We start from the raw sequence: 22,890 nt of genomic DNA on the forward strand, positions 1-22,890 counted from the left end.
GAATATGATAGGATTATAGCTACAATGTCGGTAATAATGGTAAAAGTATGTGTAGTATCAGCAGTAACAGCTAAGTGTAATAACAGGCTGTTCAGTCTTATATTAACATAAACAACTGTAATAAAAATGAAACGCGGAGGACTGATTATGTTAATTATAGAGGTGGAAGTTGAACAGCGCTTAGATTCAATTTAATATTTATATTAATAATAATATTACAGCTCTAAGATTCACTTCAATGTGTTAAAAAAAAAAAAGCACAAGTTAAAGCACTTTTATTTTGAAAATCTTGAACCAGAAGTTAAATTCGAACTTCGCTTCGCTTGCCTCGGATATCAGTTCGCCTGGCTCCGCGAAGTGAAACTTGCATTTTTAGGTTCCCCCCTGTGACAAACGCCAAAACAAGCGGCTGTTGTAAGCTGCGTACCCCCTCCCTCCGCCGAGCTAACTTTAACGGAAAAGTCACGTTTTGAACCCCACGATGTCCGGGCACGGTCACGGACACGGGCACGGCTGCGGGTGTGAGGGGGAGCACGAACCCGCGGAGAGGGGTCTGGAGTACGGGTTGTACAGGCGGATCGACACGGAGAAGCTCCAGTGTCTGAACGAGAGCAGAGACGGGGACGGGAAGCTGGTGTTCAAACCCTGGGATCAGCGCAACGAACGGGACAAGGTAACCGCGGCGAAGGTGCCTCTCCCTCGGACACTTCAGCGGGGTGTTCTCTGTCGTCATCCGGGTCTGAGTGCTGTGTCTGCGGGGCTTCTGTTTCTGAACCTCGCTGTGCAGCTATGGAGCTATTTTATCAAACAAAACTTTATTTACACAAGTGAAGATGACAAATGTCTAATAGTCTGATGACAGCTTTGGATTAATGGTGATAAAATATTTTTAAAGGGTAAAATAATAAACAAAAACAAAAAAACTGTATTATTTGTTTTATGCTTCCAGGGTCTTGTTTAAGTAAATGTAGGATCAATGCACTTCTTATATCATATTTAACTGATTTCATGATCCATTTGTGGTATTTTAATAATGTTCACAGCTATAACCAGCTCTGTGTTACCCAAAACCAGTCCAACCAGTATCCTGATCTTCATATGTTTGACTAACCGATGCCCATTAATGACTATTTTTTGCATTTTCTGTATTTTCTGTAAGTATGTCGACAGCGATGCAGATGAAGAGCTGCTGTTCAACATCCCGTAAGTCCTCAAATCATCCTCATCATCATCATCAAGACATCAGGCCTGAACTTTGACCTTTTCTTGTGAAGGACAGATAACTTATTTTTTGGCTGTTTCCATATTTACTAAAGAATCTATATTTGGAGATGTAACACACAAACTAAGAGGCTGTGTAGGAGAGCAGCCTGAGATTATTAAGACAGAAACTGTTTCGTTTTTTTTATAAATCCCTTTTGATGCTGTTTTTACTTTCCTTTTTTTTTTGCTTCTCCTCTTTTGCCAAAGCGTCTCTTTTCTTCTCCTCTTTCGCAGCGTCTTGTTATTTCTGTCTCTTTGTGATTTCATTTTCTGTTTCAGTTTTACTGGCAGCGTGAAGCTAAAAGGCATCATCATATCTGGAGAGAACGACGACTCGCATCCAGCTGAGATCAGACTGTGAGTGTCTGTCCCTTTTTTTTTTTATATGAAAAGAAGAATCTTAAGCTCACCTTCCTCTGAATTCATACAAAATGAGTGTTTCACTAATTAAACCACCTCTTTAACAAAGTTTAAAATCAAAATCTTTGTCCCTCTTTGTGCCATTAAAGCCTCCTTCTTTGAACTGGAGGGCAGTGACTTCATGACGTTTTTTCTCTTCAGGTACAAAAACATCCCTCACATGTGCTTTGACGACACCGGCCGAGAACCTGAACAAGCCTTCAGACTCAACAGAGACCCTCTGGCTGAGCTGGAGTACCCGACAAAGTGAGTGAAACATAAACTGTGACCTTTATGTCCTCGTGATATGATTGTTATTCCCGTCGAGTCGACGTGTTTGTCCTGCTCTTCGAGACGAAGCATACGAACGCGACGCTGATCTTTGAATCAAGAAAATCTGAAGTTTCCTGGCGCGCCTTGTTTGACACTTTAAAGCAACAGTATGAAACTTTTCACCAACAAAATCAGTTCCTTGTTGGGTCACATCCAGCGAGAGCGAGCCCTCTGTGTGACGATCTATCGACTGTTTAACTGAGACTCACTAGAAAACGGGTGAACGGGCGCCACTCTGGGGGATGTAACGCACCGAGAAATGACGGCGTTTACGATGCTGACAGAAAAGGAAGTCTTGGCTTGAAGTTGCTTAACACTCACTTAACTCCAGAATGTCAGAGAAGTTGGCGTCTGTTCCCAGTGGCCCCGAGCGTTGTCAGACTGTGAAAGACAATGGTTGTCTGAGATTTGTACCAAAGTAAAATACTTGAGTGTATTTTTGTAATTAGTCAGAATTAACCACTGACACCAGCTCACTTCTGGCAACGCTCACAGAAACACTGTTGTCAAAATAAATCACGGGGTCACCGACAATAAAAGCGACGAGCATGAAAGACATGATCACTTTTTATTGTTCAGAATGTTTCAGATTAAACTTTCAGCGGCTGCTCAGGGATTCAGATTTTGTCCCTTTTTATTGGGAAATCCTCCAAAAAAGACTTGATGAAGGCTTCTCGATATATCTGCTCTGGATCAGTATTTTAAAGGCGGTCTTCAAGCTGTACAGTCTCACAAGAGATGGAGATAGAGAAGTGATAAGATAAAGTAGCTGGTGTTTAACGTGCACCAGGAAGCTGTGACATCTCATCTTTGTGATGTGGTCGAACAAGCGGTCGAATCACAAGTGGAACCAAGGTGCTGTTTTCTTTCTGTTTGTCTCAGTGCGCCATGCATGTGTCAACTTGTATGCACACACACACACACACAAGTCGGTTCAGGAATTACATTTCCCTTTCCTTCTTATCCTTTTCAGCGATCGTCTCTCGGACCCAGGTGGTTCAATGTTCTGTCCTCTGAGTATGCACTCTTTCGTCTGTCTTTGGTCTCCAGCTGAAGCGTCTCTTTCTTTTTGTCATGTGTTCCAGGATCGCTCGCTTCTCCAATGTTCAGCACCTCTCCATCCACATCTCCAAGAACTTTGGAGACGAGAACACCCGGGTCTACTACATCGGTCTGAGGGGGGAGTACTCCGAGGTATCCTCCGTCTGATTCCCTTTTTTATCCAAAAATGTTTCATTCAGATGATTCAGATGAGTTCCTGCGTTTAAGATCTAAAAACATTTCCAGGGACTGACTCTGTAAACTTCCTGTTTCATGGTTGTTTGTGCTGTTTGCGTCAGTCCTGAACTTCTCTGAATGAAGATATTATTTTGATGAATGGGGCATCTCAAGGGGATCAGATAATTTTCTTGGAAAACTTTGTTATTTCTCCGCTGTAGCTCAGATACTAAAAGAGTTCTTGTGTGCCGTTGAGCTCGTTGTCCCTCAGAAAGAATAACTCTGAAACTCTCTAATGCATTATTTAAAAAATGACCATATACCCCGTTACTTTAAACATCCCTTCTGTTTTGTTGATAACCCATTGGCTTAAAAAAATAAAGCTGTTTTCACACATGCACATACCTTCTTACAGTTTCCTTACATGTTGTTGCTGTTTGTGCAGCTTGCAGCATTTACTTTGAGTGCTTTCACATTTTCACAAAACTCCTCAGGGTGAGCTACATGTGTGACCGCAAGCGGAACAACATTTTCACCCCGACTTCATCCGCTATTTTCCTGCCAGTCCTCTAGCTCTGGGTCGGCTACTGTGAGAATGCAACTGGAAATATTTAGGAAAATGTGCAGCAAGCGAGAGGGAGGGGGTGGTGACATTTAGATCCTGAGACCTGCGTTTGACCAAAGTTTGTTTGCAAAGCACACGGTGCGATCCCCGTGGATGTTATGAAACTGCTTCTTCATGTTTTCTGTTGATCAGAAGGTTGTTCTCCACTCTTTTGTTGATATTGTCAAAGTGTTAAACTAGTATTGATAAGGGCAAAACATTTCATTATAGCGTCCGACTCTGTTGCCGACCGGGATCAGTTGAGAGGGAATTTCAAATGCTGTTCCCCTTTTTCACTTTGAGCACCTGCCCCTCTGCCTGAGCCTGTAGCACGATAGCGTTCCTCTAAATCTGCACCAGTGTTTCTGTAATTTGACCGCTCTTGTTCTCCTCGTGCTCTTCAGGCTCACAGGCATGAAGTGACCATCTGTAACTACGAGGCCTCGGCGAACCCCGCAGATCACAAAGTGGAGAGCATCATCCCGCAAACCAACTTCATTTCCTGAAAGCGTCAGAGAGTGGTGAGGATGACGAGGACGAGGAGGATTAGACGGAGGGGCGTCTGCTTGACAGAGGTCAAAGTTAAGATGAGCTGAGGTCAACTGTTCGCACCGCGTGTTTCGGTTGAACTCGACGGCCGACTGAGCACAGAGATCTGAAGAGCAGCGAGCTTCAGGTGTGTGTGGGACTGTGCCAGGATTTGCGCTGTTTTCTACTTTAAGAGTGAAGGCTTAATGTGGGCACAAAGCTTCATAATAAATGCATGAAACATCTCACGTCTGTTTTCACCTGTGATTTCCCATTCACATTGAAAATATCTACAGATTCAATAAAGTGACGGCTACTCTGATAAAAACGCTGAAACTAAATCTTCTCATGGTTTTTTTTTATCCTAAATACATTTTTACAAATGGCATAGTTACAAAAGAAAGAAAACATCTGACATGTGAACAAAGACAAGAAACACAAGACAGAGCAACTGACACAAAACCAGAACAAAGAAATCTCTTATGAGAGCTAAACAACACAGTTAGAAAATTTGATTCCATGTTCACATCCTGGGTTTATAACCTTCATATGATACGATTATATAGTGTAAGGTATCTGATGGAGTAGAAAACATGCAAACATAATTAATAATAAAATATCTTAGTTCGCTTAAAACTCAAACACTCAAAAGTGCACATTTGAAGCCTCTTTCTTTCTACACATAAGCACCATTTTAAATGCCCACAGTGTCATTTGTTAATTACATTTATAAAGCCAACACACTCACTGGCTAGTACTCCATATTTCTGCCTCCTATCGCCTTCTTAAGTGTCCAAACAGGAGCTCTGATTGGTTTCTTTCTGCGCTCATTTCCTGAGTTTCTACCTGGGATGAAACATCTGCATGGTGCATCAGTCAGTTAACTCAGAACCTTTGCTGTCACCTGGTGGAGAGCCACACTTTGTGGAGTCAAGGGAAGGTACTGAGACTCAGACTGGGCTTAAAGGTTTAAAACATAACGCTTCATAATGAAATGATAACAACAACTTTACACTTCAATAAAAACACATTGTGTCCATTTTGCCTTCTGACCAAAGCTTACTGCATTGAACTCTGCAAACATCAGTCTTATAATCCTCACACTTTATCTCTCTCCCCACACGAGAATTCATCTGTCATTCATTTGCTTACTTCTGTTATTAATGTCATCATGCAGTTACTGTCAGCCTGTGAGTTCTGTAACAAGAAGCTCAATGTAGAAGATGATAAAGAAACATCATGTCTGAGCTCTCAAAATAAAGTTATTATTACAGAAAAGAAGTCTTGAAAAGAGAATGTCCCGCTCACTGCTCTTGCTCAGCGTCAGCTTTCATTAGAAAATACACAACCTTTCAGTCCCTGTGGAGCTTTGTCAAGTGTGCTCGAGGGGGCAAAACATTTAGTATTTTCTAAATATTGATGCTGAGCTGGAGCAGTGTGCAGGGTTTCCTCTTATCAGGGCGACAGCTAGATAGAGAGAGAGATACTTTATTGACCCCGAGGGAAATTCAAAGCATCCAGTAGCAGGTTACAAAGACATGACATGAAACATTTGTTACAAATTAAACCGCAAAATCGACACCCCCCCCCCCTCCCATACATATATATTAACCTGAAAAAAGATTTAAAGAATACCCCTAGATGAATCAAACTTAAACTGTGCAATTAAAAATAGATTTATTTCCATAAATGTACACAACCAATGCAGGGATAAAAATATATGTGACATTTAAACAAGAACCTATAAACAGTTGAGGAAAAAAAATCTGTAATTAAACCTGAATATAAAAAATAAAAAAGTGTTGACCTTCTGAAGTTGTGTTAAACCTCTGACACACCTGCAGCTTCATGAGATCTTTAAAGGTGCAACCACCTCCTTGAAAATATAGGAAAGAAGCAACATTTTTTTTATTATAACACAAAGGCTGCTCATAGTTAATCTGAAGTTTTAGGTATTTATACTGATTTTATTATCTCACATAATTTCATAGCATAGATTTTGTCTTGTAAATGAACATTCATTAATGTAAAACTTTGCTTGGAATATTAATGAGATTTATTCAATGAAATCTGACATTCTTTGGCAAACCCTCCACACATGTACAGGAATAAATAGTGAATTTGCTTTGCCTTGACCCTTGACACATTCTTATCTACTGACCTGGTAATGCTGCTTCTGGCTTTTTATTTATTTATTTATTTTTTATTTACTTATTTTTATTCCACCTTACCTATACATCAGAATATTATTATTAACACTTAATTGTGTATATTTATGTTTTATTTTATTTATGCATTTATTTATGGGGGGGGGATTGTATTGGGGTGGGATCATAGACTGTAAATATGTGGGATCTGTTTGTGTTAATGTGTGTAATTATCTAAAATTCAATAAAAAAATAACTTTGAAGGAATATAATGAGATTTATAATATACTATTAACTTCTACGTGACTATAATATTTGTAAATCTCATTATATTCCAGGCGAACTATTTAATTGGCGCTGATTCACGGAAGGGCGTTGCTAGGCTACTGACGTCACCACGCTCTATCCACCCCCCCCTCCCCTCCCGCCCCCTGCTTGTGTGCGGCCAGTAGCGGAAGTTCCGTTCCGTCGAGAACTGGGACAGCAAGCGGTGAGTGTATGAATTTGTATCTAGCTAGCAGGCCGCGGTTTGTAATTTTCACCTCTTTATCCCCGGTCCAAAATGTGTTTTTTTTGTTTTACTTGAGCACCGTGATGCTTGAGGTGTCTTCCACCGAACCTGGTCGTGTTAGAGGCGTGAATTTTAAAGTGCGAGGTTGCCTTGAAGTAGACGGAGAAAGACACCGGGTAGAAGACAATGCAGCTTAATGTGTGTGTGCGACGTTAGCTAGCATCTCTACCTTACTACCACTAGCCCCGGTTATTGTGTAGATGTGTGTGTGTGTGTGTGTGTGAGTGTGTGTGAGAGAGAGAGAGAGAGAGAGAGTGTGTGTGTGTGGTTGGCTAAACCGGGATTAAACTTGAGTGCTGAATGCCATCACTATTGAGGATGATGAGGATGGGTCAAATAACACAGTTAAGCTTCAACCATTCATTGTCTCCTATCTCCTTTCTCTTCCACTCGCTTCCTTTCCTTGAACTGCCGCTTCTGATTTTTTTTTTTAATTTTTCATCATATTAGCCTTTGCACTTGCTTGTTTTTCGGTTTTTAACGTGATTTCTAACCGAGATATTAACCTCCATCAGTGCAGAATGGGGTTATCTGCTGGTGTATGGGAGGAGGAGGGGGGGGATGCCTGTCACTCAATGCCGCATATTATCCTGTTGTTTGCCAGCCATCCGTAGCCACTGAGCAAAGAACTGTGTGTGTGTGTGTGTGTGTGTGTGTGTGTGTGTGTCGTTTGAGTGTGTGTGTGTGTGTGTGTCGTTTGACTGCAGCACGCTTCTGTTTTTTTCATGTTTGCCTTAAATGTAATTGGAGTCATGCAGGATGGAGACTCGTGATCTGTTTAAACTTGGCTGTAACACATGCCTCCTTTATCTGGTCTTTCCCTGTTTTGTGTCACCCTAAAAAAAAAAAAAAGAAGAAGCTTTTACAATAATCTTTTTTTCTTGCATAACCAGTAGTGTCAGAGTCATTACTTTGTGATTTTTCACAATAATAGTATAAATGTCACTCTGGTGTAGGGCTGGGACATGAACCAAGTTTTTTTTTTGTTTTTTTTATCATGTGTTTCCAGAGGCAATGTCTTTGATATCGTTGTGGTTCATGTTGGATTAAAATAAGGTTGTATGTTTCTCCTCTCACTGTCTGTCCCTCTTCGCCCTGCTCCATCTCTCTCCCTCTCTGCATAACAAATCACACAGCACAGTATGTATTTTGTTATGCAGGAAAGGAACATTATTTATTCATTTTTCTTTATTCATTGAATATTTTTCTTTAATATTAAACATTTTTTAGTTTAAAAACATATCCAGATTAGATTTTTGGTCCCTGTGGCCCGGCCCTACTTTGATGTAATCCAAACATTTCCTCTAATTAAGAAACCCTGACTTCCCCTTGAGTCGTTTTAAAGGTCTTTTGGCTTTAAATGCTTTTAGGAGACTGTTGACAATAGACGGATGAAGAGGGGTGAGGGGACCGGGAGATGACAGGGTCCCCGTCTGGACTCAAACCAGCAGAGATGAGTAATAATGTCAGAGACTTCAGAGCAACACACCGCCCAAACTTACTGTAAAGTACACAAAGTCATGACCCGGAAAGCAACTCATAATTTATTTCTGTTGATGTACTTATCATTTATTTCATTCATTTGAATTAATCATTAAAATAACTTTTATTGCATCATTTTAAAACACTGTTATATTGGAAATTTGGAAAACCTTACTAAGAATAAAGACAGTTTACTTTTAAAAGCTACGACGGGGAAATGGTTGCCCTTAATCTTTGATAATTGATTTAGATGAGAAAAGAAGTTGGAGCTGGTTTGACTCAATGATGGACAGGAAGTGATTCTCCAACATATTTGATAATTGATTTAAGTAGAATAAAAATACCACATTGGTTTTCTTCCAAAATGATGTCAGTTTAGGATTGGTTAAGAATACAAAGGATATTTTAAATGACAGAAGGGGAACCTTTCACTTATTTTTCCTCTCAAAGACAAAGTGATGATCTCAGAATATTTAAAAAAAAAAAAAAAACGATACCAGCGTGTAATCAGTACCTGTTCTCATTTCTTCTCCCTTAAAGGTTGATGCATTATTTGTGCATTTTCATCCACGATCTGAATATTCATCATTATTATTTGTTATTAAGGGTTGTGGAATATCAAAGAGTCATTAATAATCAGGTTTTTTTTCTGCATCCATTCAGTTCTTCACAGAGTGCACAGTCCGCTGATGAATGCAATTAGATACTCCAAAGTCAAAGATCACATTGACTTCACATACATGAACTACAAGTCCTTTCTTTTAGCATTTCTTTAACCCAACATGAATCGGACTCGATGCTTGTGCACAGCACGACACTATTTATAACCGCCGGCCTCCTCCAGATGCACAGAGAGCGAGCCATTGTGTCTTAGCGCGTGCGTGAAAAACCCACATGGCGCTTTATGCAGGGTGTGTGCAGTACAGGTCATTGTTAATCTGCTGAACAATAAGGGGTGGAAAAAAAGGGTCTAAAAGTGATTAACAGTGTCTTTGCATATGCTAACTATTCCTGGATGCTTGTCCTACTTGTTGGAACAGATTGTCCGTTGTTCCTGCACTCCTTCACCTCTCACTCCTCAGAGTATTTTTCTCATTATATCTTTATTTATTTCCCTCCGCTCTCTTTGTGCTGTCTTCTTTTAGTCTTATTATCTGTGCGGCTCAGGCTGATCCCATTTAAATGCGACCAAATTACATTTGTTATAAAAAACTTAAAAAGACGCTTAACACTGAAGTAGAAATTTTACGACTGTGGAAGAACATCTTGTGACGCACGTTTTAATCACATCACAGTTTGTTCCTGTCATTTGGTCCAAAAGGAGGTGTCGAGCACAGCTTAATATGCCTGGTGGAAAACTGGAAGAAGCAATCACATCTAGTAAATTCAAAGCACCAACCAAGGCCTGTTTGTTGCCTTTGGATCAAGCTTTGAAAGCACCAACCAAAATTTTAAAAAACTAATGAAATATGAAAGAAAGTAATTTTAGCAAAATGTAACTGCGGCAACTAAAAGTGAAAGGGCTGGTTCTGCAGAGAAATGGCTGATGTATACTTCTCAAAATAAGTGAAAAAACAATAAATATAAAACTTTATCTTCACCAAAATGGTGTGGAAGATCAAACAAAGCACGTCTTTGGAATTGTATGTAAGAAAAGAACAATTCTGCATTAACCGTCCTTACAGAAGACATAATCTAACAACGCCAGATTTAACGTTAAAACTTCAAAAAATTAGCTTCTCTATCGATATTGTGATTGTGTAGAACTACCCACAGCATTCATATGAAGACAAACTTGTCGTCATAACGTCGGGCTCTATAGCTTCCAAGCGACAACATCTGTGTTTGAAAATGAAGCCATTGCAGAAGTTCAAAATCCTGCAGTTCGTCGAGGGTCCACTTGGGGCGGCGGTAGTCCGTTGTTATGATACATGAAGACCATTTTCGCACCACTGTCGCGCACCACTCATGTTATAGGTAGTTTACTAATGGAGAATGATGTTTGATAAAAAGTTGAAAATGGCGCTGGCGTTGTTAGTTCTTGGTCTTTTAGTGGAAAAAGAAAAGAAGAGGCGGAGGTGACAAATAAGGAGAAACCGCATTAATGGATGAAAGCATGGAGACTACAGCAGCATGCTCAAGAGGCCTTCCTGAACCTGTATCGGATCGAATCGGCCAAAAAAAAAGGCAGACGGGTTGTGACGGAGCCGGACACACGGCAAAAACTAGGGGGGACAACTGCTCACCGACGGACCAATGGCTGACCATCTCCTTGGTGTCCCCTTTAGGTTGACTGAAAGTTTCCAGCATGGAGACCGCGTATCGACAGGACTCCACTTTAAACTTTAACATTTCTTTTTACAAATCCTATGATATTTTTAAACTTTACATGAAAAGTAGATAGCCAGCGTTAGCTGTACGCTCTGCAGCTACAATGTTCTCCGTGCATATTTAAAACCACTCATCCACTGAGGAAGTTTCCCCTCCCCCTTCTTTTTAACACGTTAACATTTTATCTAGACCTTTGTGCTGCACAGTAAGAGGCTATTTCCTGGTGCTTTAACCCTGCAACTTATTATTCTGCCATTACTCATTCATCAAAGGTCAGGATGTAGTCCTGACAGTCTTCTTTTGTCCACACTTTGACTCGTTGAATCACACGTTTACCTCCAGCTTCCGTGTATTTTGACCTTCAGAAGATAATTTATGTGGGCAAACACATAAACAGAGCGCAGCAGCTTTAAGCTTCCTCTGCCGTAACAGCGGTGGAATTTTAACACCCGTAGACTATAATCCCGCTCCAGGTTTACACATTAACCTCAGCGTCTGAGACATTTTCACCCCCCCCCCCTCCTCATCGCCTGTTTACCAATCAGACCGCTCGCCGTCTGACCCGCCCGGCTCGTCTCATTTCTCGCTCTCCTGTCCCACATCATCACAAAGTTAGAGGGCATTAAGGAGTGAAAGCTGTTACTGCCAGGCTTTACTGTAAAACAACATCCTGATCTGATGTCTGTTATCGAACGTCTGACTCACGGTGCAGAGAGGCGCACGCCTGCAGCCGCTTCACCGTGCAGGGAGAGAGAGAGAGAGAGTGGTTCATTTGGTTAATGAGTCTGGTGGTCACTTGCTGACTTCAGAAACCTGCCCAACACACTCAAACACTAACCTGATGACTTCTGCTGTGGGCTCAGCAGCAGGTGCATTGTGGGTTTTTGTGTGTTAGAAGTATGTGCAGCTTTTTCCCGGCCTGCATTCTGAGTCCGCTGTGTTCTTGGTGGAAAATAAATAAAATGTGAAAACACAACATGACAGATGAGCCCTGCACGATGTTAGAAAAACATGCAATGTGTCAGTAACATCGTTCAATATGGCAACAACGTTTGTGTTGTAAATTATAAAAACTAAGGAGTGCTTACTTTCTGCAACACAGTTTTTATGTATCCGCTGTTCTTCAAGTTTTATGCTGCTACAAACGCTCTTAACTCATTGAAAACAAATGTGCTGGCGCTCAGAAAAAAACGCTAGGTGGACACAGATCACAAGTAGACACCAATTATCCACATTTAGCTGTATCAAAATGTTGTGAAAGGAGTGGCTAGCTCTGTTTCATTGTGCTGGTTCAATTCCTTCAGGGCCTTTCGGTTTTCTGAGGTTGCAGGTTCTCTACTAAAGACATGCGTGTCAGGTTAATTGTTAGGTTGTAACGCCCATGCCCGTAGGTGTGAGTGTGCCTGGTAGTCTGCCTCTGGGTGTGTGTCAGCCCGCCTCTCGCCCAACGACATGGAAATGGTTTATTGCGATTTATTTAGAGCATAGTCGCATCGCAATAATGATGAAATAACGATCCGTTGCGCATGCCTTTCATGGATACTTCTCTACACAATGTAAGTACAGTATTACAAGTGTCGTCGAGTTTCCTGTTTTGAATGAGCTCTCCTCTTAAGTATTTGAATACATCCTGCCGAACAGGTTTAGACGAATAGAAATGTAAAATGAAAATCGACCTTCAGCGCATACTGAATTCAATAGAATATAACTTCCTGTATTTTTTTTATACATTTCTATCATTGCAGCACTTCTTTCACCTCTGAAAGCGCACTCACAGAGCAGGCATCCGCCAAGGCCGTCCATTCAGACTTTTATTGGACACGGCTCTGCAAGCACGTCCACTTTATCTGTCTGGATGTGTTTCTAAAGCATCAGGATACAAGCTTTAGAAGAATATTGTAAACATTTCACATCCTTTATGTACATTTTTGACTAAAAGAAGTCATGATTCTGGACACACGATAATTACACATCAAATGTGGAAATAAGACGATCAACATGCAGCTATTTCTTTTTAACCTGTTAGTGATCTAGATCAGGGTTAACTCCAAAACTGAACCTGTTCCTCCGCCCTCCACGCTGAATCCTGACACAGATAGTGTCATGTAAACTGGGTCAGTAGCGCTTCTGCAAATGTGTAGGGTTGTTAAAATACCAGAATTTTAAAAATATTCATACCTGTTTGGATAGCATCAAAAGTAGAAGTCCTCTGCCGTCGATAAGGGGACCTTTTATTGTTTTTAATCTGTTGTCTCCTGCACACGGTCCAGATTGCAGAAAAATACATTAAACCAGTGGCTCCCAAAAGTGGGGGTCGGGACCCCTTGGGGTCGCAAGACACTGAGAGGGGGGTTGCGAGATTCCTTCCAAAAACATGTAAAAATTATTTACCCATTATTGTGAAAATATATACAAAAAAACGTATTTTAAGAGATTACATGTTTTGTACATTTCTAAAATGATATGAAGGGTTTTTGGGCTGTTGTGTGGCGTTCTGATATTTGGGGGTCGCAGGCTTAGGAGTTTGGGAACCCCTTCTTTAAACCCTCGTAACACTTTATCATTCTGAACACTTTGAAAAACTGGCAATCTATTAAAATGAACAAGAGGTGATGAACTCTTGAGGCCAAAATCTGACAACAAACAGTTTAAACATTGACCACATAGTGTCAAAACCTACGGACAAAACGAGCGGCACAAGGCATGCAGCGCTGTCCTCGTTTAATCTTGTTTGTCTTGTTTTTATGATCCTTGGAAGCCAAAATCATAATCGAAATTGAAACTCGATTTGTGCAATTTAAAAGGTGCTCTCTCTCTCTCTCTCTCTCTCATTTGCTCGCCGCAGCTTTCTGTCTTTCTTAACATCTTCCATATCATCGATCGCTTAAATAACGGAGATTGTGTTATGTTTATCATGTGGTACAGATGTGTCGAACACTTCAACGACTTCATAACAATGTACTACTGTTATAATGGTGATCATATGGCCGTTGAAGCTTGTTGCTCTGAGTAACATTTGAAGGCTGTGTTTATTAAACATTAACCAACATGAACATATTAAGATGTTCTCGTCTTTTTCACAGCTGGACAGTCGATGACACGGTTTCCAAACATTTTTAATAGATTTCTAAATTAAACAGAAAGCTCCCTCATGGATATAATGTCCTTGTTCGCTTTTATGAGGCGCACGGCTCGCTAATCCTTCAGACTTTAAAAAACCGGAGGAAACCAGTCTTGATGAATTTAATAAGATGTAATCAAATGACTCCAGAGCCTCAGGTGTAAGCTGATTAATGTTTTTGTTTTGAGAGACATTTAAGCGTCTGTTAAATGCTCCGGCAGCTGCACAGGAACAAGAAATGGAGACATGTGCACATCTTTTAGAAATCTGTTCTAACTTCCTGAGTTGAATAACACGCTCTCTGTTTGGTCTTGATGCTCATTACTACATGTAATGTAAGTGTAGTCGTCTGACGTCTGTGTCTCTGTCTTCTCTCTGCAGCATCTTCTACAGTGTATGTGTGGCAACAACATGTCTGTGCCGCTGCTCACCGAGGCTGTGACGGTGTCTGCCAAGGAGAAGGAGACTGCAGTGGTGAGATGAAGCACCAATCCTCACACTGTTTTTTTATTATTTTTTTTTATTTCATGAAATTGAGACCCATGAAAGGAGCTTAGAGAGAGCTCCAGATATGAGAGGAAGAGAAGGCCCTCTTCAAGAGTCGTGACGGATCAGACTGAATCTTTTCTTTTGCAGATTTATCTCAGGCTGGCTGCGTTGCACCAGATCAGATCTATGCTGGGGTATCGGGTTCGGCCGATTAAATTCAGGGATGGACGGGCCAAATTTGATTTCAATATTTAGGTTTAAAATGAGCAAAGTGTGCTCTGGTAAGGTGCACGCTCTGCCGGCTTTTCTCAGCAGAACTGTAGCCCTTTATCAGACGTCTTTTTTATTTATTTTTTGCTAAAGTGCTGTCATCACGTCCTTCTACATTCATATTGATTGTACAACGGCGTAATACTGTTGTCCCAGTCTGTGAATTAACATTGCATTTCGGCGTTGTAGAAACACAGCACAGCGGGAGCTTCGCATACACGCACACAGTCAGACATGCAGACACACACAGCGCTGTGCTCCCCCACTTGTTCCACTGAAACCGTCCCTCCTCTGTAACGCCTCTATTATCACTTCGTCCCCCACTTGCGCCTTCCGTGACATTCACACAAAAAGGACTAATTAAATATTAAGATTTGAACGTGGCCTGTTTCTACATTTCTTAAAAAATGAAATTACAGATGGTTTATTAGTTATCGGATTCGGTACCTCAATGCATCTTCAGATTGACCTTAAAGTTAATACGGGGAACATTTACAGATTTGCTTTTTAAGCCGTAATTTTGAGTGTTGTTCCACACAGTGAAAATCCTCAAATGATTTCTATCATTCGTTTCACTGCGTCCTCTCCTCTGTAATCAGCACACCTGTAGCTGCAGCTGTAACAGGAGATGTAACAGGTTCATCACAGTAAGCAGCACATTGTGTCAGTGCTCTGCTGGATCTGACGGTAAAAATGATAAAAGGAACTGTGAGAAGCAGAGAGAAAACAAAACGGGATCCAAGCTCTGAAACCCGACATGAAAGACAAACGTTTTAACATCCTCTTGATATCCAGCCAGCGAGCAGCGAATCGTCGGCTTTCTGGACTGTTTTTTACTTCCTTTCATGGTTTCTCTGCGGGGAGTAGTGTGTGTGTGGAAACTGATAGCTGGAGCTAATCCTGGAAAGAACAACAGATTGGCACACATGTAGAGGAGCAGCAGTACAGCTTGTTCACAAGAGTGATGTAATCTCATAAACTGCCTGGAAGTTCACAGATAGGTTTGAATATTGTGCACTGAATTAGGCAAGGAAACTTCATTTATGGAGAAGATTTTATGCACAAAGGAAACTCAATGTGATCACACAGGAAAGACTTCACAAATAATACAATACAGATAAAACAGGAGTACGTCAAAAGAGACTTAAAAAACGATTAGATTACATAATAATTATTTGTGAAGTGCAGTGATATCAAAATAAAGAGAAAGCTTAAAGGCTCATCCAAAGGCACATGATGACATCTCATCTCTGATGGCGGCCCGCTCCAGTTCCACACAGCGGAGAGACTAAATGCTGCTTCACCATGTTTAGTGAGGAGGACTCTGGACTGAACCAGGTCACCAGAGTCAGTAGATCGGAGGTTTCCGCTTGGTTGATACATTTTGAACATGTCACAAATGTCATGTGGAGGTCATGTGCTCCATGTTTCTGGTCCTGGAGTGAATTCTAGCTGAGCTGCAGCTGTTTAATCGACTTTTTAGGAAGTCCAGTCAGAAGACCTTTACAGTAGTCAACCTTTGACCCCGTGTCCACTTAATGTTTCTTCCGGGCAGAAAATAACTTGTACCGACACTGTTCCGTTACTTTTTACTGCATGTTTTATATACATGATCTTTTATTTCCCGATCAGACGCGCAGTGGGGAGGATGTGGGTACAAGACACGATTTCTCTGAAGAAAACATCTGCCGAACTGTATTGGGTAGAGACAAACAGAGCAACAACAATGAATAAGATAGATTAAAAGCTACAACGTTGGTAATAATGGTCAAAGTATGATGTGTCGTGTTAAGCCCGGCTCACACTGCAGGATAATCGGGCCGATTTGAGCTCCGATTCTTCCTTCCCGGCGATCGCAGGGTCGCTCCCGACTCAAGGCTGCTCGGAACCGATTCTCTGCTCAGATTATTTTGTCGTGTGAGCGGAACAAAGTTACAATCTTAACGTCCCCGATCTGCCCTGCGATCGTCGTGGACGCCCTGATTTATTTCAAACATGTTTGATATTTAGAATTTAAAATCTTAACGATTACGTCATGAAAAGGTCCGGCAGAAGTTGCGTGTTACTGTAGTCATGGCGACCAGTGGCAGGACGCAAACCGGCGTTTTATTTTTGTGAGTTTTCGGTAAGCAGATCATTAGTGCAGCAACTTTTATCAATATATCTACGATTGTTTTTAAATTTCCTGTATCCCACAACAACTTCCACTTCCTTCTGTTTCACCAGCCCGCCGTCCGTTGGAGTATTCAAATGAAACTTTATTAACAATTGTCAATGCTCCGTCCCGATTTCACTCGTACAGTGTGAGCTCTCCGGCTGTAGCGGACAATCGGGTCGTACAGTGTGAGCACGTACATCGCAAGGTCTGGTCGGGCGTCGTAAAGGAGTCAGTTGAACAGTGTGAGCGGACATACCACCCCGACTTCTATACAACCGGGGGGAAATCGCACAGTGTGAGCCAGGCTTAAGCAGATATAAACATGATGAAACAGGGAGGGCTGATTGTCTTCATTATAGGAGCTTAGATTCATTTTAATTCTTTAATAATAACGATAACAGACGTAACGCTGAGTCATCTGTTCTGTTTTTAATATGTTGCAGGTGATCTTCCTTCATGGACTGGGAGACACAGGGTGAGTTATGTTTACTTCATATATTAAAAAAGAAACAAATATTCTTCAGAGAAATCCTCTTTTTATATTGTCTTTTATTACCTGGAATACAATATTAGCGGGTTAAAGTGACACACAGGATGTGTTAGAGGAAGACCCTTGTGACAGTAAACATGTTTTTCTTCGTGATTAATCTGTAATTAAATTCTCAGTAATTCACGATATCTCTATTAAAGATCCCCACAGGCATGTTTTAAAGGTCACATATTCTCCTCCTCTTCCAAAAAGTTTAAATAAGTCTCAGAGCTCCTCAAAACATGTCTGTGAAGTTTCTTGTTCTAAATCCACTCTGATCTTGTATTTGATCATGTCTATAAACCCCTCTATTTCAGGCTGTTTCCGTGTCTGTACCTTTAAATATGTAAATGAGCTGTGTCTGACCACGCCCCCTCTCTGGAAGGGCTTCAGTGTCTCGGGCTTTCTCGCTCCATGTGCTATTGTTTACGTTGAGAAGGCAGACTCAGAGGGCAGAACAAACACCTAGCTGTGGGCGTGTCACCCACCTGGGGGAGGAGTTACTGCCCTTTTGTGATGTCATGAAGGGAAAATCTGCAAACAGCCTTTTTGAGCACACATTTTCTGAAGAGTGGAGCTGGCAAAAGACAGAGAGGATGGACTTTTCTTATAACTGGGGGATTTGTAGACAGACTAGGGACACATGTTAGAGAAACATGGTGAAGTGTTTTTTTGCATATGTCACCTTTAAATCTGAATTATTTCAATGCACGTTTCACAGTGTTGTCATTTAGTAGACACTGAAAGGTTTTACTTGTTTAGGTTGGGAATCCAAACCTCCAGGATTTTCATGTCTAGCCTTCGTCTTCTTATCAGGTTTCTGTTGTTCTCACTGCGTCAGATACTTGGAAGTGGTTAAATGTTGGCTCCACTTTTACAAAGTTAAATTTCATAAAACTCGACGAACATCATGAAGAACTTGTTCAAAAAGCTCTCACCTCAGCACACTCACTTCCACTAAAACTGCGTCGTCTGTCTTTATCCCCTGCGAATATGTTAACGTGTTGAAGTGACTTTCATTCAAAGATCACATAACGATCTACAGACATTTGACTTCACTGTACGGGTTTGATGTAAAGATGTTGGTTAGTTGAAGCTGGAATCAAAGACGGCCTTTCTGTTTTTTTTCCTCCTCTCAGGCATGGATGGGCGGAAACTCTGATGGAGATTCAGCCGTCTCATGTCAAGTTCATCTGCCCCCACGCGTAAGTCTTTGTCTTCTCGAGGCTCCCAACTAGTATTCATTGATACGTTTGTGAAGAGTGAAGCACAGGCGTATACCTCAATCAGAGGAAAGACTCATTTCTGTGATTAAAATTCTACATTAACAATCAAACAAAATAAGAACGATGATTTGATTTTATTCTCAAATGATTTCCTTTTTGAGTTTAAGATCTTTGTTTTTGATTCTTTCCTGCAGGCCCTCAATCCCCGTTACTCTCAACATGAAGGCGATGATGCCCGCTTGGTGAGTTGGCGTGATGTACAAAACAGCCTCTAAGCTCAACAGTGGGTGCCATTGTTCCCGTGGAAACCACAATAGGGCCCCCATACTGGCACTGACAATACTGTGATTGTATCTATTGATCTGTTGAAACGCTGGCCTCTGCGTGTGTGCGTGTGTGCGTGTGTGTGTGTGTGTGTGTGTGTGTGTGTGCAGGTTTGACCTCATGGGCCTCAAACCCGACATCCCAGAGGACGAGTCTGGAATCAAGAGGGCAGCGGACAACAGTGAGTCCCCTCCAAGACCCCCACCCCACCCCGGCAGAGAATACAACAACATTACGATGTGTTTAAATAGTTCAAAGCACAGGGTTATTATTCCCCTTTAATCTAATACAGGCTCCATTCATTCTTTATTTTATATATTATTCTCATTAACGCCTAAATTGAACCTCCATGGCTACAGAGCCCTTTGAATTACTATCATCAGCCTGTGGTTGTTGCATTTTCTGTCCACTAGAGGGCGACCTATCATTACAAATACACATCTGGAAACACTCCCAGCTGCTACTGTAGCTTCCTGCTCTGTTTAGCAATAATTAAGCTGATGAAAAGAGAGAACAACATTCTCATCCAGCAGTAATTTGAGCTTTGATTGATGATATTTGATTCAACTCTTTAAATAAGTTCTAACACACACAGAGAGAGAGAGAGAGAAGACGCAGCTTTATCTAACTTTAGATGCACGGGACATGACGACACAATGATTAAAAAAAGCATAAAAACTATTCAGATAATTTATAAATGTAGCAGCAAATCTTCACATCTGCCCCACATCTCCTCTTCTCAACATTCAGGGTGTTCAGTGTGCATTAAACTCGTCTCACTGACATGTTTGAGTAACTTCTTTGTGCTTCTTTTCCATTCAGTCAAGGCGATAATCGAACATGAGGCCAAAAATGGGATTCCCCCGCACCGCATCATTCTCGGTGGCTTCTCTCAGGTGAGGACTTGATGTGTTGTTTCGCACAAAAGAAAACACTGGATCACAGTTAGAGATGAGCCCAATTAGCCGGCTTAAAGAGTTAACACCATCACCCCTCGCTCGTCAGCACCAGGATTACAAGTCGCCTAAACTAATTATTAATATTTGTATGAATTCAAGCCAACAATGTTGGTAACATTCTTTTTCTAAACTGTGACGCAGCGACCCGCCACAAGCCGGGGCTGCAGCAGCTTCAGTAAAGAACCACTACCTTATTACTCTATGAACCAGATGTAGACAACGGACAGCGTCTCGTAGGAGCAACTTGGCAGAGTTTGATCGAGAAAAGGTTAAGTTGTATGAAGGATGTGTCAGGTTGAAGTGATGCATAACCACTCGACCGAAGCAATGCATCACCGCATGTAAGCTGCAAGGAGGACTGCAGGCTGGTGGTGCTAGCTCTGCTAACGTTGGCCACACTCGACGAACCAATCAGACATCGTTTCCCCACTGATGCTGGGATACCTCATTTAGACTGTTTTCTAAAAGTGTTTTCTCGACTTTAGACTTTCCTACCTGTCAGAACAGTCTCTTGGAACATCGATAATCACAATAAATGAAGACATTTAAACAAGTAATGAACTTTCTCTCTGTCTTCTCAGGGTGGGGCTTTGTCCTTGTATACCGCCTTGACCTGTCAGCATCAGTTGGCTGGTGTTGTGGCCCTCAGCTGCTGGTTACCACTTCACAGGAGTTTCCCATCGGTAAGGTCACACTGGAAGAGAAGTCACATAGCTTCGACCCGTCACACAGTAAATGAATGCAGAACATTTAAACCAGAGTGCTGCTGTCTTCAATCCTCTGAAAACCACACTTTTACATTTAACCATCTCACTTTCGGGCGTTGTTCTAACGAAGTCTGTGTTGTGTTTGTACCTGCAGGCGTCAAGCGGCAACAAGAACATCCCGATCCTGCAGTGCCACGGCGAGAATGACTGCATGATCCCGCCGCACTTTGGTGTCATGACACACGAGAAACTCAGATTGATAGTCAACCCCGATCTGGTCAACTTCAAAACGTATCCAGACCTCTCTCACAGCTCCTGTCCTCAGGTACTGCACCGCCGACTGTGTGTTATGTTATGTTGTGTAATCAATAAAATTCAAACTTATTTAAAAACTTTAACGATTGCAAAGTTGTGTCTCTCCCCCCCCCCCCCCCCCTCCCCCCCAGCGTGTGCACTTAAATGTGTCCTTTAATAAACCACATACGGCCATTTGGATGAAGATTCTTGTCTTTCTCAGTCTATGACATCACTCATTTTTCTCTCGTTTTCTCTCTTGCAGGAGATGGTGGCTGTACGGGAATTTATCGACAAGTATTTGCCCCGAATCTGACCTCACCTCATCTCATCCCATCCCCCACTGTGACCCTCTGAGACACTGACCTCTCACCCCTGATCTGCCGCTCTCCCACAGGAAACAGCCATGAGCACCCCAACAACCCCATCTTCTACACACGTCGACAACACACACACACACACACACACACACACACACACACACACACACACACACACACATAATCAAGATAATTTGATCCACACCGCTTTAACCTGCAGATTCGATCAAACAAACACACAGATCTGATTTTAAAATAAACATACCCAAGTGCTCGCACTCACAAGTCTTAGCCTCTCAGAGGGAGAGACGCTGACTCACACAAACAACATTCCCTTTGCTTTGAGTTTACTTCTGTGTGTCACCTCTCCACTTGTTCCCAATGTTGCTTCCCTTTCTTTGAGCCGTTTTACTCTCCATTACTTTGTTTCCCTTTTTTCATTGCTCTGTTATAAGCGAGAGATTTTGGTGGAAACCGAAGAGTAAAATTGAGTCGATTAGGGATGCACCAATCTGGCTTCTTTTTTTTTTTTTTTTTTTTTTTACTCTCTTAATTGATTCCTCTGGATTTGGGTATCAACAAATTCAAAATGTACTCCTTACATTATGACTGTTAAATGGGGGAAGTTGGTTAGTCAGTGGGTTTTGTTGTATTTAGCAGTGTGAGGCCGTTATTCAGAGAGGATAGGTATTGATCATGTTGGCAGTGTGAGCATTAAAAACCTCCAAACAAATGACACTTTTGGCTTTCTTCTTCCTTTAACCAAAATGGACAATATTAAAGCAGCATGATACACGATGATTATGTCCTTAACATGGAGTAGATACCCCCGTGTTAGACTCAATTTACACAATACCCAATTGAAGTAGGTATGGGACAGATTGTGCATCCCTACTATCACTGCAGTCAGACTGGATCTCACTTCATGTCCGTCAGGGCAGGAATTATTTGCTTATTTGGCTCAAATTGACCGACTTCCTTTAGTTTGCACGGATTGAAATGTGATTGATAAAATCCTGAGACTCTCCGGAGTGCAGACACTTACAGAAAAATGCTGAAATTGATCATTCTGGAAATATTGGATTTTTTAGTGTCTGAGGCGACCGACAGTAACGTTGTGTAATGTTTTGATAAAAGGCTGCGTCATTTACAACTTTACAGAGGGCATCCTGGGAGCTAAGCTACATCCTGCAGTTTATAAATCCATTGAAGCCGAAGCAATTTCCTGTCTCCTGCATCATCCGATTTCTCTGGGTGAAATTCAGTCCGACTGTGACTCCACTCAGAGCCGGCCTCTCTTGTAGTGAGTGCTGGTTTCTCACCAAACTCTTCCACCTCGCTGTAACATCCCCCTGCAGGGGCCATGCATCAGCAGCTTAACCTTTGAACGTCCCCTTTTTTTTTTTTCTAACAAACAAAAAGGAGGCCCTACATTACTGTTTAACTTCAAGTGTGATGAAGCATCTTGGAAAATATGAAATTAAATCCAATTGAAATAAAAGAAAACTAACCAATTGATCTTCTTGCCCCCCTGTGCTGTTTATTTCCAACCTCCAGCTGCATGTGAGCTGTCTGTTTTGGCTTTGTGTCATTCGTTTTGCAGAGTTACCTCTTGTG

At 41.6% G+C, this 22,890-nt stretch overlaps 2 protein-coding genes across 2 annotated transcripts; both read left to right on the forward strand.

Moving 5' to 3' along the window:
- The first annotated feature begins 324 nt into the window (after positions 1-324).
- On the forward strand, positions 325-4,686 carry pithd1 (PITH (C-terminal proteasome-interacting domain of thioredoxin-like) domain containing 1). The gene is made up of 6 exons (XM_020647219.3): positions 325-673; positions 1,160-1,203; positions 1,543-1,620; positions 1,825-1,929; positions 3,081-3,189; positions 4,222-4,686. The coding sequence occupies exons 1-6, from the start codon at positions 482-484 to the stop codon at positions 4,321-4,323; spliced, it is 630 nt and encodes a 209-aa protein (XP_020502875.1). The 5' UTR covers positions 325-481; the 3' UTR covers positions 4,324-4,686.
- A 2,241-nt stretch (positions 4,687-6,927) lies between these two features.
- lypla2 (lysophospholipase 2) lies at positions 6,928-22,791 on the forward strand. Its single transcript, XM_020647223.3, has 10 exons — positions 6,928-6,982; positions 14,379-14,471; positions 17,358-17,389; positions 18,583-18,648; positions 18,864-18,911; positions 19,104-19,174; positions 19,816-19,889; positions 20,534-20,635; positions 20,814-20,984; positions 21,219-22,791. The coding sequence occupies exons 2-10, from the start codon at positions 14,394-14,396 to the stop codon at positions 21,267-21,269; spliced, it is 693 nt and encodes a 230-aa protein (XP_020502879.1). The 5' UTR covers positions 6,928-6,982; positions 14,379-14,393; the 3' UTR covers positions 21,270-22,791.
- Positions 22,792-22,890: the final 99 nt, after the last annotated feature.

This window comes from Labrus bergylta, chromosome 19 (genome assembly GCF_963930695.1).
Source record: "Labrus bergylta chromosome 19, fLabBer1.1, whole genome shotgun sequence".
Lineage (NCBI taxonomy): Eukaryota > Metazoa > Chordata > Actinopteri > Labriformes > Labridae > Labrus > Labrus bergylta.

Excerpts from the sequence above, each read along its gene's own strand:
- lypla2 (XM_020647223.3), top strand. The coding sequence starts at position 14,394 with ATGTGTGGCAACAACATGTCTGTGCCGCTGCTCACCGAGGCTGTGACG. Across the intron at positions 20,636-20,813 it reads TTCACAGGAGTTTCCCATCG|GCGTCAAGCGGCAACAAGAA; the intron begins GTAAGGTCACAC and ends TTGTACCTGCAG. Across the intron at positions 20,985-21,218 it reads CTCACAGCTCCTGTCCTCAG|GAGATGGTGGCTGTACGGGA; the intron begins GTACTGCACCGC and ends TCTCTCTTGCAG.
- pithd1 (XM_020647219.3), top strand. The coding sequence starts at position 482 with ATGTCCGGGCACGGTCACGGACACGGGCACGGCTGCGGGTGTGAGGGG. Across the intron at positions 1,204-1,542 it reads GAGCTGCTGTTCAACATCCC|TTTTACTGGCAGCGTGAAGC; the intron begins GTAAGTCCTCAA and ends TTTCTGTTTCAG. Across the intron at positions 3,190-4,221 it reads TGAGGGGGGAGTACTCCGAG|GCTCACAGGCATGAAGTGAC; the intron begins GTATCCTCCGTC and ends CGTGCTCTTCAG.